The sequence below is a fragment of the Lupinus angustifolius genome, chromosome LG04, assembly GCF_001865875.1.
Source record: "Lupinus angustifolius cultivar Tanjil chromosome LG04, LupAngTanjil_v1.0, whole genome shotgun sequence".
NCBI classification, from domain to species: domain Eukaryota; kingdom Viridiplantae; phylum Streptophyta; class Magnoliopsida; order Fabales; family Fabaceae; genus Lupinus; species Lupinus angustifolius.
Window position 1 is genome coordinate 24,877,395 of NC_032012.1, and position 23,709 is coordinate 24,901,103.

The following is a 23,709-nucleotide window of genomic DNA, read 5'->3' on the forward strand; positions in this document are numbered from 1 at the left end:
TTATGCTGAGAAATCACAAAAGATGGAAGACACAATGAACATGTAAAGATAAAAGGTCTCATTTTTTAACCATTAAAATCAATCAGAAGAAACCCAAACACTATTAACATGTAAAGATAAAAGGTCTCATTTTTAACCATAAAAATGAGACAGACTGAAACAATCTCAGACATCATTAACATGTAAAATTAAAAGGTCACATTTTTAGCATAAAAATAAGATAAAAAATAGAAGAAATGAAGAACACTATGAGCATGCACTCATAAAAGACACTTTTTTTTTTTGAATAATGAGAACCAACATTCAACAACCTTCATCTTCTCTTTGAATTTTTTTAAGAAAGATGATGGGAAGGAAGATTATTATAGAAATGAAGGAATATGAAGATTTTGAAGATCGAGAGAAAAGTGTGAGAGATAATAGCATTTTGAAGGAAATGGAGAGATGAGATTTTAGTGGAATTTACACGTTTTCACTTCCCTCATCTGATTTACCATTTTGCATTGTTAAATTAAAATCATCATCCATAATAAATAATCATAAAGTGAATGATTATTTTATTGTAAAAAATAGTGTGCAAGTACAAATATGTCCAGAACTGAATTAAAATACTAAGTTATACATATATGTCTACACAAGTCATTTTGCAAGCCAGAAATAATTGCTTTAATTTTTAAACAAAAATAATTGGTGATGACAATTTTATCCCTAAAAAAGCCAAGTGTCAACCATAGGTGATAGACATTTTTGTAATACCACCAGCCCTTTGCATTAATATATAGATAGTAGATAGATAGTAGATTTATTCCAATAAAATGGCCGGAGCTTAAGCTCAATATAATTAGGCCCAATAATATGTGGAACCGTTCTATGATTAACCAGTTCATTTTGATGCCTTTTTTAAATTAACAAAGGAGGAAGATGAAGGGTTGATACGAGAGACACGTCATCGATCTACATATCGTGTTGGCGCTAAAACAAAAATACCAATTTGAGTTTTTCCCTCCCTCATTTCCTTACAATGATAATAAAACTCAAAATCTCATATCACAAAGCAGGGTTTGCGAAGAAGAATAGCAATAATGGCGAAGACAAATTCATCACAAGGAAGAAAGAGAGTTGATGCCGTTGATTCTCGTGCTGCTTCCGTTCTTGTTCGCACCAAAGATGGCAGTGCTTTCACTCGATGGTCCGTTTCTCTTTCCATCAATTCTTTCTAATTAACTAGGTTTTGTTTAATTTACGTTCATTTTTTATTTCAATGTTTTCTTCTTTTATTTGTTGATTTGCAGTGAAGAGTGCAATAAGGACGTTCCTGTTGCACTTATAAGCATGCACAGTTGCAGCTTGGAAGCTAAGATTAAAATGAATCTAGGTATCTTTTATGTCTTCGAAAATTTGTACAAATCTATGTTTTCACTATTGAAATGTTGTACTTATTGCATTATTATTAGTTATAATCGTTTTTTGCTACATAATTCATTATTCTATAACTCAATTGCTTTAGTTATAATCTTATTTTTTGTGTGCTTCTTTAGAGTCTCAGGTTGTGGAGGTTACTGAAGTCAAGAAGCAAGAGAGGTAATTAATCTTCTACTTCCTTTTTCCCTCCTTAAAGTGTTTGTGAAAATTTGAAGATTTGTCCTATTCATTCATTTCTCATCTTGTTATTATGTTTTTATTGTGTAGGAAGAAGCCAAAATCTAAAGAACCAAATGCTAAAAGAGCTAAAACTGAGAAAGTGAAGAAGGTGAAGGATCCTAACCTCCCCAAGCGTCCTGCCACAGCTTTCTTTCTATTTCTGTAAGGCCTTTTCTTTATATTTATTCTCTTTCGAGTGTGACCTTGACACAATATTAAGGTTGTTGTTTGATAAACATGAAGTCTTGATTTCAAATCCCGAAACAATTTTTTTATTTGTGAGAATAAGACTTCATATATCTACTATCCTCATATCTTATTAACGGTGAGTCTCATGTATTATGTTGCTCCTTTACTTTTACTGATGTGTTTGTACATAAGTTTTTATTGAGATAATTTTTTACAGGGACGACTTCAGAAAAGCTTTTAAAGAAGCAAATCCTGATTCTAAGGACGTTAAAAGGGTAAATGATATTTCTTGTATCAAAATCTGCTTTTGGGTTTACTAATTGGACCGTTGTAGTACTCAATTTGTTTATCTTTTTAGTATATAAATAATAAAATAAAACGCAGGTTGGTAAAGAGGGTGGTGAGAAGTGGAGATCTATGTCTGATGAGGTAAGCACATTAATGTTGTGACTTGATTTAGGTGTCTTCTTTAAATGTTAAATAATGTAATTTTGATCGAATGTCTTCACATGCAATCAATGATTCAGGAAAAGAAGCCTTATTTAGATAAATTTGCTGAACTCAAGGCTGAGTATGAGAAGGCTATGGAAACCTATAAGTCTCGTGATGAGGAAGAGGTATGGGTTTTTTCCTTCCTATAAAGTTTGTTTTATGTTTTTGATTGTATATTTCTATGTGTTCTAATTATGTATTTTCTCTTCAGGAACAAGAGGGATTTGACAAATCTGATAAGGAGGCTGCTCCAGAAGAAGTGGAAGAGTTACCTGGTGACGAGTAGAAGCTGTTTTTGGTGCCCCTCAAACCTTGTTGATATGAAATGGCTAGCTACTTAATTGCTTAATCCAGGGTTGTAAATTTTGGGACATGTTTTAGTTTGAGTTCTATGAATACATATTATTCTAGTTGCTCTTGACATCACAATGCAATATCCTTTTTATGTTGTTCGCATGCAATATTCTAGTTGCTGTTGCTTTTTAATTGTGTAATCCCAGTGGAATATGTTTGAATAGAAGTTTATCCATTGTTCTAGCTACCATGTGATTGATTTTGAATAGTACAATAGTATTTGAAGTTACTGCAATGACTTATCTTGTGCGTTTTTGGATTAGGCTTATTGTGGACATGGTTTCGTTACACAGTTTCACACGTGCCCTTGAGTTTTGCAATAATTTCTTGTATATTCTACTCGAATCTTAAATACACGTTGCAAAATGAAGCTTTACTTTATTAATAAATTTGAATTGTAAAACTGAAATTCAGCATTCTGATCAACCTTAATAATAAATATTCAAATATAGTGGAGCCTATTCTATAACGCTGGTCACAAGACATGAGCATAAGTTCTATGAGAACCGAGTCAGCTTCTTACTGACCTATACTCCCTTATTCCTTTCACTTGCATGGTTGTAATGGTTTGCCACATAAGCATGAATTGTGGGCATAAGCACCAGCTGGAAAGATATTGAAAGGTCTACATTGTGGTATTTCTCCACATAGCTTGTTTGCCCTGAAATTTGCATGCCTTAAATTCTTGATCAGTGACAAGCTACCTGGAATTTGTCCTGTTAGTGTATTTATAGATATGTCAAGCCATTGCAATTTCACCAACTGACTTAAACTTGGAGGGATTGTTCCTAATATGTGATTCCTTGAAATGTCCAATCTCTCAAGGTCAACCAAATTTGAGACTGAAACTGGTATTGGACCTGATATATTGTTGCTTCCCAAGTTTAGCACCTTCAAGCTGGAATCTTCACCAAATTCTGGAATATGACCTGAAATGAAATTGTTTGATACATCTATTACCTCCAATGAGCTGCTTGTGCTGTTATTAATGATTGTTGACAATGAACCCACTAGAAGGTTTGCATGCAAGTCTAAGGAAGACAACCCAGTTGGCAATTTGATTTGAGAAATGTCAAACTTTAACTGATTGTTTGAGAGCTTCACCTTTTGCAAGCTGGACATATTAGTGAAGAAATTTGAAATACCACCAATCAAGTAGTTATCTGATAGATCTATGGAGCTCAAAGAACCAGGTCTTATGAAGTTTGGGAGATTTCCCTTCAATTTGCACCCAGCTAGGTTAACTTCTCTGAGTTGCTTGCTTCTGATCCAATCAGGAACACTTATCAGACTGAGATTATTATAAGACAAGTCTATGGTCAAAAGGGCAGGTATGCCCTTGCTAGGGATACATGGTAAGGTACCTGAAAGCCCATTTTTAGATACATTAAGGTACCAAAGGTTCTGTAATTTTGACATGGACAGTGGTAAATACCCTGTGAGCTTATTACCACTAAGTTGAAGACTTGCCAGGGATTTCAGACTTCCAATCTGATCTGGGATGTTCCCAGTGAGCTTGTTATAGCTCAAGGACAAGTCTTGAAGATTGACAAGGCTGAACAAGGAATTGGGAATTCTTCCTGTTAGCACATTATAAGATAGGTCTATATAAGTCAATTTTTTAAACTCACCTACAAAATCAGGGATAGGCCCACATAATAAGTTGTTGCTGAGATCCAGATTTTGTAAATTCTGAAGGGTTTTGAAACTGAGGGGGATAGTACCTGACAGAAGATTTCTTGCTAAATTAATTTGGACAAGGTTTCTAAGACTCCCTAGTGTTGGAGGGATTGGCCCCTTCAGATGATTCCCATTCAGGGAAAGTGTCTGTAGCAAGGACAAACGACCTAAACTTGGAGGAATGTACCCTCCAAGTGAATTATCTTCCAGAACTAGCTGAGTAAGTTGGGTTAAATTTGAGAAGCTACTAGGAATTGTTCCTGTAATGTGCTTCATCCCACTTATTATCATTACCTCCAAGAAGTGCAAATTACCCAATGAGGGAGACAAAGTTCCCCTCATATAAGTGCCACTTCCTTCAGGTCTTTGTATCTGCAACACATTAACTCTCCCTGTGGTTGGGTTGCATTGAACTCCTTCCCATCCTCCATCACAGCAATCTTTGCCTATCCATGAAGATAGTGTTTCTGTTGTGTCCTGTAAAATGCCTGCTTTAAAGCTCAGAAGAGAAGCTCTATCTTCTTCTGAACAGATCGGAACCTGTGGTGGCTCAACACTTTCTGAGAACTCACTGAGGAATGAAATTAAGAGGAAAATGTTGAAAACCCATATCCAAAGTTGCATTTTGGAAGATGGGTCTTGATCAAGTTATGATTTTGGGGTGAAGTTGGGATCTGAGAAGAGAACTCAACTAAGCAAGGGAAAATAAATTTGAAGAAAAAAAGTGAACTATATAATTTACTAAGACCAAAGGTAGAAAAAGTACCACTCCAACATTGATTTATTCATTCTATTATTTCACGTAGAGAGGAAGAATAAGTGATGGGAAAAAATGAGTGAGTGACTCGGAATTATAATTTGGTTAAGGATTGAACATTCTATTATTTATAGTTACAGAAGATAAAAACTTCTTACTTTAAGGAAAATAAATTTTATGAAGCTTTGGATCAACTTAAAGAAGCTCACATGGAAATTTGTGACCGTTTGATGAATCACGAGGTTTCCTGGATTATTTGAACGTTGGAGCGCACTAGATTCAAATTCTCTCTAATGTTACCTTTTATAGAATTCAGGTTCAACCACCCTATAATGTTAGTCCACAAGATTCATATTATAAGGACTATATCATTTTTTCCCCTTGTCGGGTTAAACAGAAAACAAACAAATTTTTTATTACATGGATCATGAAACAATAGTATGTTTTTATTGTAACCTCGTGAAGGTGAACTTAACGTCATTGTCGTGTAATAGATTCGATTAGGTTAGTTTCACTTACCCACAAGTTGGAGTTCTAGAGTTAAATCATTACTATCCTCCAAAGTCAAAATATACAAATGGGTCCTAATTAAAAAGAATTTTGCTATCAAATAAGTACTTCAAAAATGTCACCATCTTGTGTTACAATAGTTTTGAAGGTGGTAAAATTAAGTTCAACATTTTAATCCTTTTTAACAACTTTTTGGTGATATGATTAGTGGTTATTCTTGAAGAAATTATAGATTTTTGTAAGGAAAGGTTTTGAAAGGGAATAGAAATGTTATAGAAGTCTTCAAAGTCAAGATGGGAAAATAGTTAAAACCAAATAAAGTGGGATGGTCCACAGTGAATAGATTGGAGAGACAGAAAATACAGAAGTTTGGTAAGTTGACAGTAGTAGCCTTCTTATTAAAATAAATGTTTCCAATTCTTAATATTTATCTAAAATTTAATATATTATTATCACTAATAATAAATTTTATATAATTATATTTTTCTAAGTTTTAGTTTATGATCTATAATAACTCTATTCTCATTGTAAAATAAATATTTGAACAAACTCTTTTTTTGGCAAAATTTCCTGTTCCATGACCATTTGGCATTAAGGTAGCATGAAAAATTACTCCAAATTTTATTCTCTAATAATCTCTACATTTCTTAACCGGAATGTCATTTTCACAAGAGTACTTTTACATAGGAAGCTAAATATCACTAACTAAAGGAAGAAAAAAATTAAAAGAGTCCTAAGTTCTAACCAATGAAATGAACTACAGTTCAAAATATTACTTTTTTCAACCTAACCAAAGGTGAAGGTATGAAGTTCAATTTTCATCCTCCTATTCTAGCTAAGCAAGTCCCCTAAGCAATCTATTTGATTAAAAAAATGAGAGAATTAAACCCACACATTACTTTTAGTATAAACTTGGAGTGCTATATGTAGCTTTCTTATAATAGCATCAATATTAAATTTAGTGCAAAACTTCTTACTGCGGTTTTGGTGCATGATTTACAGGAGAAAGGGGAGTTTCCTATTCTAGGTGTGTATATCATAGTTGTAAGCATAAGTTATTCTTGAAACTATTGAAGATGTGACATTCAAAAGATTTATCCATATTCTTTGGTGTGTTCTTTTTCAATATATAGCATGGAGCAACCATTAACATTAAGTTTATGAAAGTATTATGAATATTGACTTTTCTCTATTAGTAAGTTAGCTTAGCTTTATTTGCTTCCTTTACAGCTATAATTTTTTCATTATTTATCATTAAAAATGGTCCTATATATATATATATATATGGAAATCACATGTCTTTATTTATGTTCCATTTTGTATCCCAAGTCAATTAGAAATTATATCATTTAATTAAAAAGGAAAATAAAAAATAAAAATTAATATTTTAATCTTATTTTGATAAATTTGATTAGTTAGAGATATGAAGACATGAAAATTCTATGAGAGAATATACTTGTCCCCTCTACCCTTGTGGTTAAAGAACAATGCTTCCACTTTGGCCTTCTAAACCGGAATGTGTCATGCATTGACTACTTTGTTGCAAGTATAAATACATATTTTTTTGGAAAAACTATATTGTATACAAATATGAAATTGATTATCATTTAAATAACGGAATTAATAATTTTTGCAAACATCTTTAATCATTACTACTCTTTGTGAAAGGTTGAAAGCTTTAAGCTTGCATGTGAAGAAGGAAACTGACAATTACTTTTTCCGACCATTTATAGTGATTGGAAACTTTTGTGCTTCTTTAATTTTGATGTTTAATTTGTTACTTTTTTTTTAATTAGCCATGTTTTCTGGTATTAGTTAACCGACATCCTGTCATATGTAGTATATGTTTTCATACTCACTAATCAACCGTTGTTTCATGGGAGTACATCTCTTATCTCACGATGTATGCTACTTCATGTGTCAGTAATTATGATTGATTGAAAAATTGTATTTTAAATTAAATTTTTAATAATTAATCATTTTTCTGATTAATCACAAACAGTGATACATAGAGTGATGTATTGACAGCATATGTCTACCCTTTATTCATATAAGATGAGAAAATGATGTATGCAATAACATTATAATGATTTTTTATATTGTTACTGCATCATTCATCTTTGATCTATATTATCATTTACTCTTAAATAAATGTAATACAAATTAATGATATATGATATAAGACTGTATATAAATCTTTATATTGTTAGTGAATAAAAAATATTACGGTAATAAGGGATTAGAAGGAGTAATTTGATAGTCTCTTAAATTATGGAATACAATATTCTAAAGTAAAATTATCTAACTTGCACTCTCAAAGATAATATATATCATGTATGTGGCATGTGGGATTAACTAAAAGTGATGGATTCAAAAACTATAAAAGGGAGTGGCTAAGATAAATTAAAGTTGTATGTATAAATTTATAGCACTTTTTTACCGAACATATCTTTTTTTATATAAAAACATGTACTATACATAGGATGGTAGTGAATAATTCCCGGCAAATAATTTTCAGAACGTAGGTCTACATTATTGACATTTTATGAAAACATTCACATTTAAGATGCTACTAAATGTTGGGATATTTTGAGAAGACATTATATTTTATATAATCCCAATTGGAAAATAGTTAGCCACAGTATATAGTTTATTGTAGCGGAAGACACATGAAGAAAATATAATAGAGAGAGTGACACCGATAAATTAACGTGGTTTAGCAATTTGCCTACGCCTATGGTTGAGGAGTAACAATGATATTATCACTATGATAAAAGAGAATTACAAGTTCACTCAAGTGTTTCACTCACTTCCTAAAACTCAAGTACACTCAATATCACTCTCACTCAAGTGTATCTTAAACACTAAAATATTTCTCACAATATTAGAACAAGAGAAGAAGATAGAATATGCACTAAGGTTAGAATATTGGCGTGTCTTACAATGGCTTGGAGCATTCTTATTTATAGCCAAAGCTTTGAGGATTGTATGGCCAAAAACAAAGATGCTTCACCACAACCTTTTCTTCTTATTGGCTACAAAAAAGGTTCCACTATAGCCACTCATTTTACCTGGCCGCAAGAAGGTTTCACCATAGCTACTTCTTTTGCCACATCATTTTCTTTTTCTTTTAAGCCAATATTTAATACAGTTAAAAGTAGTAAATTATTTAGCCGTGATTGTAGATAATTTAGCTAGTTAGAGAGCTCCTCTGAATATCCAATTCATAATTTTTTGAACGATTATTAATAGTTGTTGGGCTTGGAGGTTCAAAATGTAAAGGACCACATACCCCATATAAGTTAATACAATCTTTCCATATTTTGCCAAACATTGCCCTACTTGATTGGCATGTCTTGCGGCAAAGCTAAGTAACGTTCCATTCATGAAACAGGTTAATGCATCTTCAAGGACTAGCCAATATTAGCAAATAAGTGATATGGGGTAATAGGAATTTCATTATAAATTGGTTTAACTAAAAGATTAACTAGTTGGCACATTTACCCATTAATGAACATAAACAAAATTTTGTTTCCAAGGGAAAAAGTATCATATAAAGAGGTAATCATTAGATTATAATTCAAAAAAGTAGATTATTACCTCCTTATATTTAATTTTTGGGTTTTTTCACCACTGTTTATTAACTAAAACTAGATCTATCAACTAACAAAATATTAATTTAGTGGTATAAGGCCTCACTTGATCCTCAATGTCGAGGGTTTGATTTTTTGGAGTAACACTTGTTGGGAGGAACAACCACAAATCATGAAAGAAATTAGTTTTTTACCCCAAAAAGTGAGGAGTACCTTAGTAGTACAAAAAAAAAACTAAATCTATGAACTTGTGTTAGTTTGAGTCATGTGAATATTGAGATGGTTGTAAGAAAAATATATGAGAAAAACTAAAATTAAATTAAAAAAACTACACAATCAAAGTAAAAACAATAAATAATTTAAATGTCCAATTTAATAATGTTGTCTTAAATTTAATTGTGGGCCAGGCTTAACTAATCGGATAGGCCCCTGTGAGACAGAAGAAAAGGTTATTAATGTCAATGGGGTACCTAATGAGGAAGTGGTGTTTTGTGGGTCTTGATGAAAATTATTTGAAATTGATTACTAAAATCTATAACCTATTTCATCTAATGACGGCTTAATGACAAGATTAAATTGTCTTATTGACCATCTAATCACATTATTATTAACCAAACACTCATTTTCAATGATGGAGTGGGTCACCATAGAAAAGGTTGAGATAAATAAAATTGTCCCTAATTTATCTAAATATTAATAGAGTCAAATTTTGAATATAGATTCTTTTTTTAACATGAGGAATCTCAAACATGTTTCTAATTAGGACAAAATAAAATAATGACTAACCCAATACAAAGATGACAAGAATAACATTCATAAATTTAATATGTATACACGAATAGTATAAGTGTTTTTTACACTGTCAGCAACTCCTCACATTCATTCGTTATATTGTATTAACTTTCAAACAAAAGTATTACAAATCAATAATATATAATATGCTAACAGTGTAAAAATATATATTTGTTGGTACATATATTTTAAACTCTAAGAATTACTTTAAAGCTTGAACAGGTGCATAAGATCACAATCATTCCTCCATAAATATTGATGAGATTTATCTGTGTTTGGGATTAATAACTTGTAATTAATGATGAAGTCTCGGGCACATAGATGCCATAAACAATAACAAAATTTCAATGCACATTTTTTTTTAAATATAATAAAATATCATATACTATAAGGAGATAAAATATATTTTCCCGCCTTTAAAATTTTGATATGTGTTATATTTAATTATTTTTTAAATATTCTTTTTAAAATTAAACAAAATAGTATATATGTAATATTTTCACTGAAATGAAAAACAAATTGTCTACAAGTATGAGGAGATACTTTAATTTTTTTTAACAAAGTTACATTGACAATTAAATAGCAATAAAGTTACTTTTGAGTTAGCTATGAAGTTTTGGAGATCATATATAGATAAGAGTGAAACTAAATGAAATATTAAATAATTTGATTTGTTAAGATGAAAGCTGTCAAATTTAAAATGTACATCATATCGCTCTTCCAATCATGATATTATTATTTTAACTTTAAATCAAATCTGCTGTAACAGTGTGCCGTTAAGTAGGGTATAAATATTTGCAAAGTGTCATGAGAGTGGCCGAAAGGCAAAGTGTAATGGTAGCATTTGATTGGAAAATCAACAAATTATGTTGAAATTATAATAAGATAACATATATGTATAGCTTTTTGTATCACTGAGCTTTCAAATGAGCAATAGTAAAATAAAATGGTGTAATATCTACTAATTGTTGGTGTAAAAGTTTATACATATTTTGTACATTATTTACTATTCATTTACATTACTTATATTTAGAAATCAATGATAATTAAATATGAATGGTAAAAATCATATTACCTCTTTTCATTTGTTTCTATGTTCTGTCTCTTTAGCACAACTAATTGATTAAACGGTTAGAAGCTTTTATGTTACATAAGACAATCTAAGTGATTAAATTGAAACTATTTAGTAAGACTAATTAATAAGTTAGTTGATTCATATAAACTGACATAAATAATCTACTTATAAATTATAAGATAGGTACCTCATAAGTGTAAAATTTCTTAGCTTATTGAAATGAACCCTTCTACTAAACAACAACAAATAACTTAACTTTAGTCAAATAATACTTGACAATGTTATAGGTAGTTTTTAGTTTTTGGTTGGGTTATAGTTTCAATTCAACAAGACTGATTCAAAATGGAGGAGTGGATAGTATTAGGTTGCACTGATTGCGCTATCAACGACCATGCTCCACGTGGGTTGATTGTTGAAATGAAATTTAGATTTGGCAGAAATAGAAGAGACTTTTAGGACATGGTCCCAAAACTATTCAAAATTGAACATTATAGTCCAAAATTGTGCTTCCCATTAAGGGCCCCTACGCCTCATTACATCCACAGGTTTACTATGTTGGTTACTAAATGCATTACGAAATTATGAAGATAAAAATATACATTTTAACAATGTATTATTTATATTTAATAATTATTTGTAGGGAAATTCAGTAATAGATAGACTTTATATAATAGTGAGAGACTTTATATTTCCATATGAATACTACTAAAGATGATGAACATACTACCTCATATAGCTAAAATCTTTCATGTCAAATTATCAAGAAAAGATATATAAAATACTATAACGGAAGCGTACCTTAATATATTTATTTGAGAATATGATAGATGAACCTTAGATGTCTTTAGTCTTGTATCTACCAACTTCATGTTCTCATTTGTGCAAATGTATGTTCATAGTAGAAAATGTAGATTTTTTTGGTTTTCCAATTGTAGACAATCCTTAATCTTAGTTTCTCCTCTAATATGAAGAAGATAATGATTTTGTGTTTTGCATTTTGTGGTTCATCTTGTGTTATAATATTCTCTATAATTGGGGATCATAACCCCTTATTTATAAGAAGTGCATACCCTTCCATGAAGAGTGATGTTATTTGATTTCTTATTCCAATTTTGCCCATCATAAAATAGAAATAAGACTTTAGGTATCTACAAAATAATTCTCATGACAACTATGTCTATAATCATCTACCTTACATGAATTAGATCACTTTAATTTGACTACATAAAATAATGATCTTAAATACATTTAAACATTACACGTGTGACCCAAAATTCCTTACAATCTCTCACTGGTCACATATGTAATTTTACATTATTATAAACTTGAGACATATCATTATCTCATCCATTTATTATATTAATATATAAAACCAAAGTGGTTTTCGTTATATCAATCATAACTAAACCAATCAATGATCACTAATATTAAAACAACTAAATGACATTAGAATAATCATGAAATGTGCAACATGAAAATCACATGAAGATGATCTATACATGTCGATTTTCAACTAGTTCTCATTTACTTTAGTGAGATCCCATAAATAAATTTCAGAGTGAAACTTAACCAATAATTGGATTTTAGGAATATAGTTCTGAAAGACCTTAGATGATAAACTTTTAGTGAGCAGATCTACAACTTGGAGTTTGTGTCAATATGCTCTATAGACATTAGACCACTCTAAACTATTTCCTTAAATCAGATATAACAATGCTAATCTTTTATCACAATATAACTTTAATGGTCTTTCAATATATCCAAATAAGCACCCAAGTGACAATTGTATAACCATATCCCATAATTTGATATCTCATAATAAGATATGAAAATCACTACCATAATATATGAGTTATAAGTGTCTGCTTAGCACTTTTCGAAATAACTCATCATCCACTTAATAGACAGATATAACGTTACATGAATTTTCAACTGTATTAACATATAACAAAAATAAATAATAATACATAATGATCTCAAACTTAATCACTTTATTTATGTGAGAACATAATTTCTTTGTTTTTTATAAGTACTTAATAACTTAATTGGTTGTCTTCCAATTATTGGTTATTGGATTCCTTAAATATTTGCATTCTAACAAAGTACACAATATCTCGATATGCACAACTTTATATACACATTAGACTCACTTAGCCAATGCATAAGGAATCTACTATATACCTTTAACTTTAAAATTCCTTCCCAAAACATTGTACCCATGAATGTTCATGAAATTGCATACCTAATGAAAATAAGACTCATGCTATTTGAACATTCTCATTCTTCATAGTTCCCTTTATCCTTAATGGAACTTCCTTAAAATTAATGAGTTGTTCATTTCTAAAGTGCAAGGTCCTAGATTCATGCATTCGAGAACAAACATAACGTTATCTCCTTAATTCTTAAAGTTAGTGCAATTTATGAAGACTATAGAATATGTATGTGCGGACATTATAAAAGCATAGAATTCAATAGAATAAAGACAAAACAAATTGCAATAATTCTTGCAATTAAACTCACAATTAACTTTAACCTTAGATTCAAATAATGGTGAGGCACACTACGAGTTACGTAACACGACATTAATATTCAGTCTTTGGACAAAAAATATTAACTTATAAATGGTAAACTCAATGTAGTAATCAAATATTGATAATGAGTAATATCAAACAATAAGTCTTTATTTGGATCAATTTACTATTAACATAGAAAGCCATATCATTATCACATATTTATTATCACAAATATATTTGTAAATTTGGCCAAATAACAATATTCCTTTGGGCCGATCACTATTCACATAAAACTGCAAGCATACAATTGGCTTGATATTCCATTGCCAACTAATAATACTTTTGTTGTAATGGTCAAACATTAACCATAATGCGTGTCAAATAATAAACCCTTCTTTGGACTGATTTATCATTGACATATGCAACCTTATAAATATCACATGTTTACTATCACACGTGTGTATATAATCCGGTCAAATAATAATTTTCCTTTGGGCTGATTAATATTCGCATGGATAAATATACACACTAATATTTGACATTTATTATAAACAATTTACATAAGAGAGGTCATCTTGATGACCTCTTTTTTAATAGGTTCACTTAAAATGTTAAACAATTTTATAGTACCAAAGAATATCATTCACTTGAATTTGATTAAACACTTAGTCCAAAATATACACTACTTACATATATGCAACATATACATACATAATATGGCAACCAAATTTCCAAGTTACACTCACAACCTAAGGGTAAGGCCACTCAACATTTTCAGGTTTGAAACCCACCTGTAGCACTCAAAGGTTGTAAAGTTTGCCAAATTGGGTGTGTTGTAACGTTTGCCATATGTGAGTGTGTTGTATAACAACTGAAAACATATTTACTAGTTTAATTTCTAACATGCATTTGATGAGTGTATAAAAGGACCTCTGATATGAAACACTGCCACTGAACACATTCAACCATAGTTGTCACAAATTGCGACAAATATTACTAATATTTATTGGATATGTTTCACATTTAATTTTAAAGATGCAATAAACAGGTGTACCATTGAAACAAGTCACTAACAGTTATGACATTTGAGAATAAAATGTACTTATATTTTACTGAAAGTCTTAAAAATTGATGCAATGCGAAAAATAATAATTTCTTTACAATTGGTGAGTGTTAAACCCGCAACCCACAAGTAGTCAAGTTTTAACCAAAATATCCCAAATAATGCAACCTTAAACGACCTTGGAATGATTTACAATAAATGATATTATATTGACGCGTTTATAAAAAAATAATATAAATGAATGATATATTGATTTTGTATAAATATTTATACTTATAATATATAGATATTATATTCGATCATCAATATATTATGTGTTTCAATTTCAAAATTTTGTTGAGGATGCACTTGGTCTTGGGGTGCAGCTTCCTCTAGATTTGTTAGTTTTTGTGTATTTTTTCCATCATTGATTTGTTTGTTTAAAACGGGGCAGGGAAAATGTTGTTATCTTTAATTTCGTAAGTTTTGTTCATTAGGTTAATTAATTTCCTAACCTATCATTACAGCAACTTAATTATTAAGGATATGATACAGTAGTAATAGAGTTACACTCTTGAAAAGGAAGAAGTTTAAATCAAGAAGAAACAATTGTTGAAATGATTTCTTAGTACAAAGATTAGTCTCCTTAGAATACAACTAGAACCCAACACAAAAAGAGGTCGAATGATTTTTAATATACACTCCATGATTAACTTAACATATTTATGTTTTTAATATCCTAAAATATTTTCATTCATATTCTTAGTTTCTTAGCAACCAAAAGAAGGGAATTGAAAGAGTAAAAAGAGAAGAAAATATTAAACTTTCATTATTGGAAGTGAATTATGCATAAAGGCAAAGTGCAAATAATTTATACAAAGGAAAATTGGTAGTTGCTTGAAACTCAAGATACCATTTAAAGTAAAACTAATCATAACTACCACAACCGGAAACTATCTAAGAATGAGTCATTTTTATCTTTAACGTCCCCCTCAAGCTGGAGAGTGAATACCATTAACTCTCAGCTTGGGTATAAGGTAGCAAAAGTGAAAAGTCGGATCTGGAGTTTGGAAAAACCACCAATGAAAGAATAAATCACCAATTAAAGAGAGGTGAATACCATAACTTTATCTTGGACTAAGAATACTATGAGACAATGTTGTATCTACCTTTGTCACATCCCCCGTCATGTCAAGATTGGAGAAATTTTGGTGAAGACTCTAAATACTCAAAAGCAAAATTACATGTAGCATTGGAGTCATCAAATCTTGAGTGGCAATCGTGGAGATAAAAAACAAGAAATATTGAGGAAGAAGAGGAAGAAAAAGAAAGTAACGATCCCAAATATGTCATTAGGATCTTAAAAAAATTTCAAGAGATATAAGAATTCTTCAAAATATAGCACATGAAACTAGGAATATTGTGCTGGTAGAATTAATGGAAGAAATATAAGAATTCTTAGAATAGAATGAATTGAAATTGAAAGTAGTTGTTCATCAAGAACTAACATAGTAGAAAGAAGATCAAATGAGAATATCTCAAGAATACCATATTGGTTTCTTGGCTAAAGAATAAGAGAAAACTACAATGTGATCAAATATGAACATTTTTTTTGTTCAATGAATGCTCAAGAAAACCATTTTGGTTTTTTGGCAAAAAATTGAGAGAAATATGGACAATTTTTTTGTTGCTCAAGAATATAATTAAGAAAGAAATAGAAAGAAACTTGTTGAAGAATGCTCTAATCCCAATGATAAAGATGATAGGGCAAATGTACCAATTGATAAACCCTCAAGATAAGATTCAACTTGGTGAACTAAATATGTTGGAGTTCTTGGTTTTGATTCTTTTGCGCTTACTCACTTTGATGGTTAATGCATGATGATGTCGATGAATAAACCAAAAGAGAATGGAAGAAAGGATCCAACAACTACCAATAGGAGTGCTCTAGGGGAGGTTGGCATATATTCCGTGTTTGAAGCTATATCCTCAAAATGATGAGAGTCCTTTGCACTACAGTGCAAATTTCCATCAACAGTTGAACAATATAATTCCTAAATGGCACAACCATCAACTCAGCAATGTAATCAAGCAGCTCCGAGAAATTGAAAGAAGAAATAAAACAAAGTTTGAGAAATAGATATTTTGCTATGATATCATTTTAGTTTCTTAGCAACCATGCAAGAAAGAAAAGAAGGGAATTGAAAGAGCAAAAAGAGAATAAAATATTAAACTTTTATTATTGAATTTGAATTATGCATAAAGGCAAAGTGCAAAGAATTTATACAAAGGAAAATTGGTAGTTGCTTGAAACTCAGACTACCATTTAAAATAAAACTAATTATAACTACCATAACAAAAAATTATCTAAGAATGATTTTCATCTTTAACACATATCATTCTATATTTTATTTAGTAAAATTTTCATTCTAGTATTACTCTTGTAGTCAGATCATAAGAGTATCAATTACAACTTTTGTGACTTAGATGTATAATTGACAATTTAAGTTTAAATTATCCAAGTTCCACCATGATGTCTATACCTTGTAAATTTACTAACCCAATTAAAAAAGTTCTAAATATCCAAGTTAGATTCATTATTGTTGACCCCATTACAACACAATGAGACTCATCTCCGATACAAGGAAAGTGATGTCAAAAAAATAAAAAATGTCAAATATAAGTATATAACTACACTTATATTTTTATATTTATTATGATAAAAAAAATTAACCTTAAAACTAATGAAAAAAATGTATTTCTCTCTCCATTGAGAGAGAGAAGTCTGACCCATTACAACATGTAAGAGAGTAAGTGAAATTCTAGCTGCTTTACTTGCTTCCAAACATCAAAAGTAGTTTTTTGGCATGAAAAAAGTAGAGATTCACTTGTTGTTGATGGTCTCATTTTTAGTTATGACGTTTTTGCATGTCTTTTATTGTTCACCTTTCACTCTCTAGCATGTTGAAATCAAGGATTGTGATGTAAAGTTACAAAGAGTAGATGCTAATGCTTATGTTAATCAGCCCAAATCTGTATATCTAACTGGAGAGATGAACACACAATTCCTATGAAATCATTTTTTCCTAGCCCTCAGTTCATCCCATGTGAATAAATTACCTCCCTAATATTTACGCATTATAATCATTTATACACATTCAATATATTATTTATTATTCATTTGTATTATTATATTTAAGAGTCAACAATAATTAAATATAAATAGCAAATGATATAATAATAATACAAAAAATTCTTACAATATTTATGCATAATTTTTTGTCATAAATTATTCATGTGAGCCCCAGAATTTCATATTTATCAACTATGTGGGAACAAATAAAACAGTGTTATTTAAGGGTTATTAATGAAATTATGTCCTCTCCACACTTTGAGTGGCCATAACAATGTTTGCAGGCCTGCATATATCTAGCCTGTTTGTTTTATCTTTCTAAGAAAATGTTTCTATGACATATTTGTTTGATTGGGTTTAAAAACTCTAAACTTGAAATTTAGTTTTTTTTTGTAAATATATTTTTCAACTTGTCAAAAATCAAGTTTCCTAAAATTTACTTTTGTAAAATCAGTTTATCATTTTGTCATGCTAAGATTCAATACATTGTTATCATTATCATCTCCTTTTTGATATTTCATTCAAGGATTTGGACAATTTTGATAATGCTGTTCTATCACACAGTACTTCTTTTAATAATTTTTATTGCAAAAATGTCTCCTTCAACCAATTTTTAGAAGTTTCTCATATCAATTTTACTTTTATTAACAATATTTTTTATATAGTAAATGGTAACACAATTGTCCGTTAATTTTATGTGTACTTTCAGTAATAATTGAATTATACTAATTATGATACATTTGAGGTCATAGAGTATACAACTTTTAAATTAATTTTCGCTTAAAATTAGAGTAATAATATTTATGCAGTAAATATACTTTTCTCTCAAAGTTAATCAAAGACACTTAAAAAAGAAGAGAAAATCCCTAACTTTTGTTATAGTCCCTTATAAAAAATAGTCATTAAATAATAAACTTTTAATTATCATAATATCAAAATACTTGATTTTTCCACTTCAAAAATAACAATTTCCCCATTATAATCAAAATATACTTTAAATAGTTTTGGTTAATATAAATAGTAAAAAATAATCAATTTTTATCCGATTATTTTACACCAAATCTAGGAAAAGTAAATCAATTTTTATACTATTATTTTATTTTTTTTGTAAAAAAACTCATTTTTAAAAGAGTTTAAAATCTATACATTGGTAATGTAAAATTTTGCACCATCAACACGTTTGATAGTCAATTGGTGGTCAACAAGTCAACAGTGGATTAAATTTTTTTTAAAATGTTGAAGTATGGAACCCTAACCCGTAAATGAAACGAAGTCGTTTCGATAGAGTAGTAATGTATGAATACACTAAATAGAATCGGAGGCGGTTGTTCCCTTTGTAGTTTGGCAGCTTCACTCAAAATGAAGGGCAGAAAGAGTATGTTCCTATCATTTCATATTCATATACTTCATTTCTCTTTCATTGCTTTGTTTTCTGATTCATTCATTCATTCATTCATGATATTAATATTATGATTATTATTATTATTGCAGAGAGTAAGAACAAGAGGATAACTTTATCAAGGAAAACCAAAGTTTTAAAGAAGGTGAAACAACACATTACGAAGAAATTCAAGGAAGCTAGTAACCCTAAATCGAATCACAACAACAACAAGAAGAAGAACAAGGATCCTGATGCACCTGTTGATTGGCCTATTGATGAACAACAACTTAAGGCTCTTGAATCACGACGAGCTCGTCTTGCTGAAGAATTACAACAAAAAAATGATGACCGCAACGCCTCGGTATATCATCATCTTTTTGTTTTTGTTATGCAGTGTAATATTTATGCCGTGTAATTTATTTTTTATTTATTAAGTGATTGTGGTGTTTGTTTTATTTTTCTTATATTTGAATGTATGTGATTATGGGTTTGTTACCAATATGTAGGGAGCACGTTTAGAAGAGCTTATAGAGATATTTTATTTGGGTTTAGGATCGTCTTCTTAGCTTATTTCAATAAGTGTTAGATAAGCTTACGAAAATAAACTCTTTTTAGCTTAATTCAAAATAGCATATTGATTATGCACTTAGTTAAGCTGTTTAGCCAAACACATCCTTCTGTGGTTATATTTCTTTTGTGTTTATGAACTTTTGTTAATAATGTTGGTGCAATTATTTGATTAGCTTATGTTGTGTTTTGGAGTTTTGTGCAAGTATATACTGTATTCTTTCATTGGTTTTGTGTTTTGCGATGCAGTTGTAATGATTTTTATCATGTTCTTGTGTAATTATCATTCTTACTATGGTGAACAATTGTTCAGGATCGAAAGAGGAAGTTGGATGTGCTAGAGGATGATGATATGCCCCAAATGACTGAAACAGATTATTTACAGGAGAGAAGTTTCACTCAGCCAATGAATACTGCACCTGGGAAATATCTAGGTACTTCAATTTCTTAGGTTATGAATAATTTCTAATAGGTCAAATTTTTGTTGGTTTCCTTCTTTACTTACATGTGATTCATTATATGATATGCTTGCATATACACAGATAACTCAGATAGGGCCTTCTACAAGGAGTTGGTAAAGGTTATTGAAGCTTCTGATGTCATCTTGGAAGTCCTTGATGCCCGGGATCCTCTAGGCACCCGTTCCGTTAATATGGAAAAGATGGTGATGAGTTCCGGTCCTGATAAGCATCTAGTATTGCTCTTAAATAAAATTGGTAATTGTCTTCCTCCCACCTTTTTCTCTTCCTTGTATTAGGTAATTATGAGATGTATAGGAGCATCCACGCCTAAAAGCCTGGCTGATAAGAGAGGGGCGAGCCTATACTTTAGATGAGAATGTGTGTCTCACCCACTAGCCAAGTGAGGTGAGGCTTATGGTGTTTCCCAACCCTGTTGGGTTGGAAACAGTGTCTGTTCACATGACTGGGCAAATCTAGCTGATATCACTTGAGTGGGAGTCCTGTGTCTCACACCCAACCGTTGAGACTGATTTGTTTCGATCATTTGTGCTCTTATGTCTGGTTTAACATTGGTCAATCACACTCTTATCTCAGATCTTGTTCCCCGAGAAGCGGCAGAGAAATGGCTTAAATACCTCAGAGAAGAATTGCCTACTGTTGCCTTCAAGTGCAGCACTCAAGAGCAGAGATCAAACTTAGGGTGGAAATCTTCAAAAGCTACCAAACCAAGTAGTCTTTTGCAAACAAGTGATTGTCTTGGAGCTGATACTCTAATCAAAATTTTGAAAAACTACACAAGAAGTCATGAGGTATAATAGCATATGTTGTTTACCTTAAGTCTTACAATGTATGGTGTTTACCTGATTATTATTATTTTTTTGCTGATAAATTTTATATTATTTATTTTTGTTGAACTTCTGATAGATTTGTCATGTTTTCTTTTTGGGAGAGTCTTCGCACATGCTTTTATTATTCATTTATTGCTTGCATCCTTGCCTTGGCAGATCAAGAAGGCAATCACTGTGGGTGTTATTGGGCTGCCAAACGTGGGAAAGAGTAGTCTTATTAATAGTCTGAAGAGAAGTCGTGTTGCCAACGTTGGTTCCACTCCTGGACTAACAAGATCATTGCAAGAGGTTCAATTAGACAAAAATATTAAGTTGCTGGATTGTCCTGGTGTTGTTATGCTTAAGCCTCAAGAAAACAATGCTTCTATAGCTTTACGGAATTGCAAGAGAATTGAGAAGCTAGACGATCCAATTAGTCCAGGTATGTGAAAACCCTTTTTCTTTTCTCGACCGGCCAATGCTTAACTGTTATTTATGTTGGAGCAATGTAGTTAGAGATAGAGATGGCTCTACAAGCCTACAAATAGTATTAGTTAGAAATGCCTGACAAATTGATGCACATGAGCCAAAGTTAAAATAGGAAATGGTATGTTATATAGCCTTATTTTATTGAATTGGTTTCCATTCCTGAACATACGGTTGGTTCTGTAAGGTTCAGTAGTGTGTTGAAATATTAATGTCAATTTTATGATTACTCTAGCATCAAGTTTCATGTAATGCTCTTTGTTTAAGAAGTCAATAAATGATGTAAAAGTATAATTTGATTAAAATAACCTCATTTAATGCACATTGAAAACTGAATTAAAAAGAAATGGAGAAGTAGATAGTGAAAAAGAGGAGCATTAAATAAGGGTATAATTGGAAAGTAAAGTATAAATGTGCATTGGGTTTCTAAAACAACAAAAGATTTGGAATAACATGAAAAAGTTCAAACATGAAAAGATATGGAACGAAGGGAGTATATATATGATGGACTTTTGAAAAGGGCGTATACCTGAGAACTGATCTAGAAGGACTAAAGTGAGATCCAATGGAAAGTTCCATATATCTTGGCCCTAGTTTTATAAACTTGCATCTGAATAACTCTTGCAAATGCTTTGCCCCCAAACAAATATTGTAAATGTGATACAATATTGGAACAGAAAATCATCTTTCTCTTTTTCTTGGACAATACAGTGAAGGAAATTCTCAAGCTTTGTCCGGAAAGACTGATGCTAACTCTTTACAAGATTCCAAGCTTTACATCAGTTGATGATTTTCTCCAGAAGGTTGCTGCAGCTAGAGGCAGGCTTAAGAAGGGTGGAATTGTAGATGTTGAAGCTGCTGCAAGAATGGTTCTTCATGACTGGAATGAAGGTATGCATATATAGTGTTTCTACATGTGCAAACAAAAGCTCAAACCAAAAGAAGCTGAAAACATGCTTTATGATAAATATTTACTTGTACTTTTCAGGTAAAATTCCATATTATACCATGCCCCCAATTAGGAATGAAGGAGAAGTTTCCGAAGCCAAGATAGTTACTGAGTTTGCGAAAGAATTTAATATCGATGAAGTCTACGATAGTGAATCTACATTCATAGGAAGCCTTAAATCTGCTGATGACTTCAATCCTGTTGAGGTTCCTCCAAGTTGCCCTCTTAACTTCGATGAGAAGATGTTAGAGGTTTGTCAGTTCAAAATGCTTTTGAAATGGGTTATATTGCTTTTTTGAAATAGTTACTTCAAAATGCTTTTGAAAGAAACCTGAAGGTGTATACTGGTCATGTGTTTGGTTTTCAAATGCTTTTCAATTTAATGAAATAAATTGGTTTGTCTAATTCAGTTTTATTTTATTTATAGGATGAGACGCCACCTGTACTGACAAATCAGGTTGAGCCAGGTCCTGAAAGCATGGCTGATGATGTTCCTGACTCTGTGGTGTATGAAGAGGACACTAACAAGATCAAGGGGAAATCTATTGCGAATAGGCAAAATGAGAAATTATATGCAGCCGAGGGCATGCTTAATACAAGATTAAGGAGAGCAGAGAAGAAGAGAAGGAAAAAGGCTAACAAAGCTGCATCTAATGCCATGGTCATGGATGACGATGATGACTTCGAAGTTGATGACTTGCAGAAAGGAACCGCGATGCAGGATGACAGTAATGAGCATGAGGATGATGGTCAAATCAAGATTGTGGTGCCTATGGCTGGTATTTTGGACAATGAATGAGGAATTACTACTGCAATCCGAAATTGTATTTTGGCAACAGCAGTAAAAATCTCCACAGAATGGAAAGAAAATTTTGTCCCAACTACTGATAGACATCATTTTCCAATTCTTTTTATCAATGTTTACCTTTCTGTTCTACTTTTGTGATCAGCAATGGCAAAAGCCTTTATACAACGACTTCAATATACAACAATTTGCTGTGCATTTTTGTCTATTTAGTTCATAGTTCATACCATAATTATTACGAACGCGGTAGGCTGAGTACTGGTTTTGATACGTGGTATGATACATGGTTAAATACATTGGTATGAAATGGGCAAAACTTAAATGGTATCTTATTATTTCTGAACGTGTTACATTTTAGTTTTATATCTGGTTCAATTTTTTATGCTAGAGGTATATTTCCACAATAAAACTACTACTAATTGCAAGAAAAAAAAATGGCATTAATTCTGAACCATGAGTAGT

The 23,709-nt window shown here is 31.0% G+C and overlaps 3 protein-coding genes across 3 annotated transcripts; 2 read left to right on the top strand and 1 right to left on the bottom strand.

Annotated features, from left to right (window-relative positions):
• On the top strand, window positions 1,039–2,939 carry LOC109346494 (high mobility group B protein 7-like). The gene is made up of 8 exons (XM_019586076.1): window positions 1,039–1,189; window positions 1,293–1,375; window positions 1,539–1,581; window positions 1,690–1,803; window positions 2,048–2,105; window positions 2,215–2,259; window positions 2,358–2,447; window positions 2,534–2,939. Exons 1-8 carry the CDS (start codon window positions 1,083–1,085, stop codon window positions 2,606–2,608), a joined length of 615 nt encoding a protein of 204 aa, XP_019441621.1. The 5' UTR covers window positions 1,039–1,082; the 3' UTR covers window positions 2,609–2,939.
• LOC109346492 (DNA-damage-repair/toleration protein DRT100-like) lies at window positions 3,033–5,259 on the bottom strand. The gene is made up of 2 exons (XM_019586075.1): window positions 5,123–5,259; window positions 3,033–5,030 (listed from the first exon to the last, which is right to left on the bottom strand). Exon 2 carries the CDS (start codon window positions 4,978–4,980, stop codon window positions 3,223–3,225), a length of 1,758 nt encoding a protein of 585 aa, XP_019441620.1. The 5' UTR covers window positions 4,981–5,030; window positions 5,123–5,259; the 3' UTR covers window positions 3,033–3,222.
• Window positions 19,027–23,582, top strand: LOC109346495 (guanine nucleotide-binding protein-like NSN1). Its single transcript, XM_019586077.1, has 9 exons — window positions 19,027–19,146; window positions 19,263–19,513; window positions 20,033–20,153; window positions 20,262–20,435; window positions 20,775–20,989; window positions 21,185–21,449; window positions 22,205–22,384; window positions 22,482–22,693; window positions 22,870–23,582. The coding sequence occupies exons 1-9, from the start codon at window positions 19,068–19,070 to the stop codon at window positions 23,239–23,241; spliced, it is 1,869 nt and encodes a 622-aa protein (XP_019441622.1). The 5' UTR covers window positions 19,027–19,067; the 3' UTR covers window positions 23,242–23,582.

Excerpts from the sequence above, each read along its gene's own strand:
- LOC109346494 (XM_019586076.1), top strand. The coding sequence starts at position 1,083 with ATGGCGAAGACAAATTCATCACAAGGAAGAAAGAGAGTTGATGCCGTT. Across the intron at positions 2,260-2,357 it reads GGAGATCTATGTCTGATGAG|GAAAAGAAGCCTTATTTAGA; the intron begins GTAAGCACATTA and ends TCAATGATTCAG. Across the intron at positions 2,448-2,533 it reads AGTCTCGTGATGAGGAAGAG|GAACAAGAGGGATTTGACAA; the intron begins GTATGGGTTTTT and ends TTTTCTCTTCAG.
- LOC109346495 (XM_019586077.1), top strand. The coding sequence starts at position 19,068 with ATGAATACACTAAATAGAATCGGAGGCGGTTGTTCCCTTTGTAGTTTG. Across the intron at positions 20,154-20,261 it reads TGCACCTGGGAAATATCTAG|ATAACTCAGATAGGGCCTTC; the intron begins GTACTTCAATTT and ends GCATATACACAG. Across the intron at positions 20,990-21,184 it reads ACTACACAAGAAGTCATGAG|ATCAAGAAGGCAATCACTGT; the intron begins GTATAATAGCAT and ends TTGCCTTGGCAG.
- LOC109346492 (XM_019586075.1), bottom strand. The coding sequence starts at position 4,980 with ATGCAACTTTGGATATGGGTTTTCAACATTTTCCTCTTAATTTCATTC.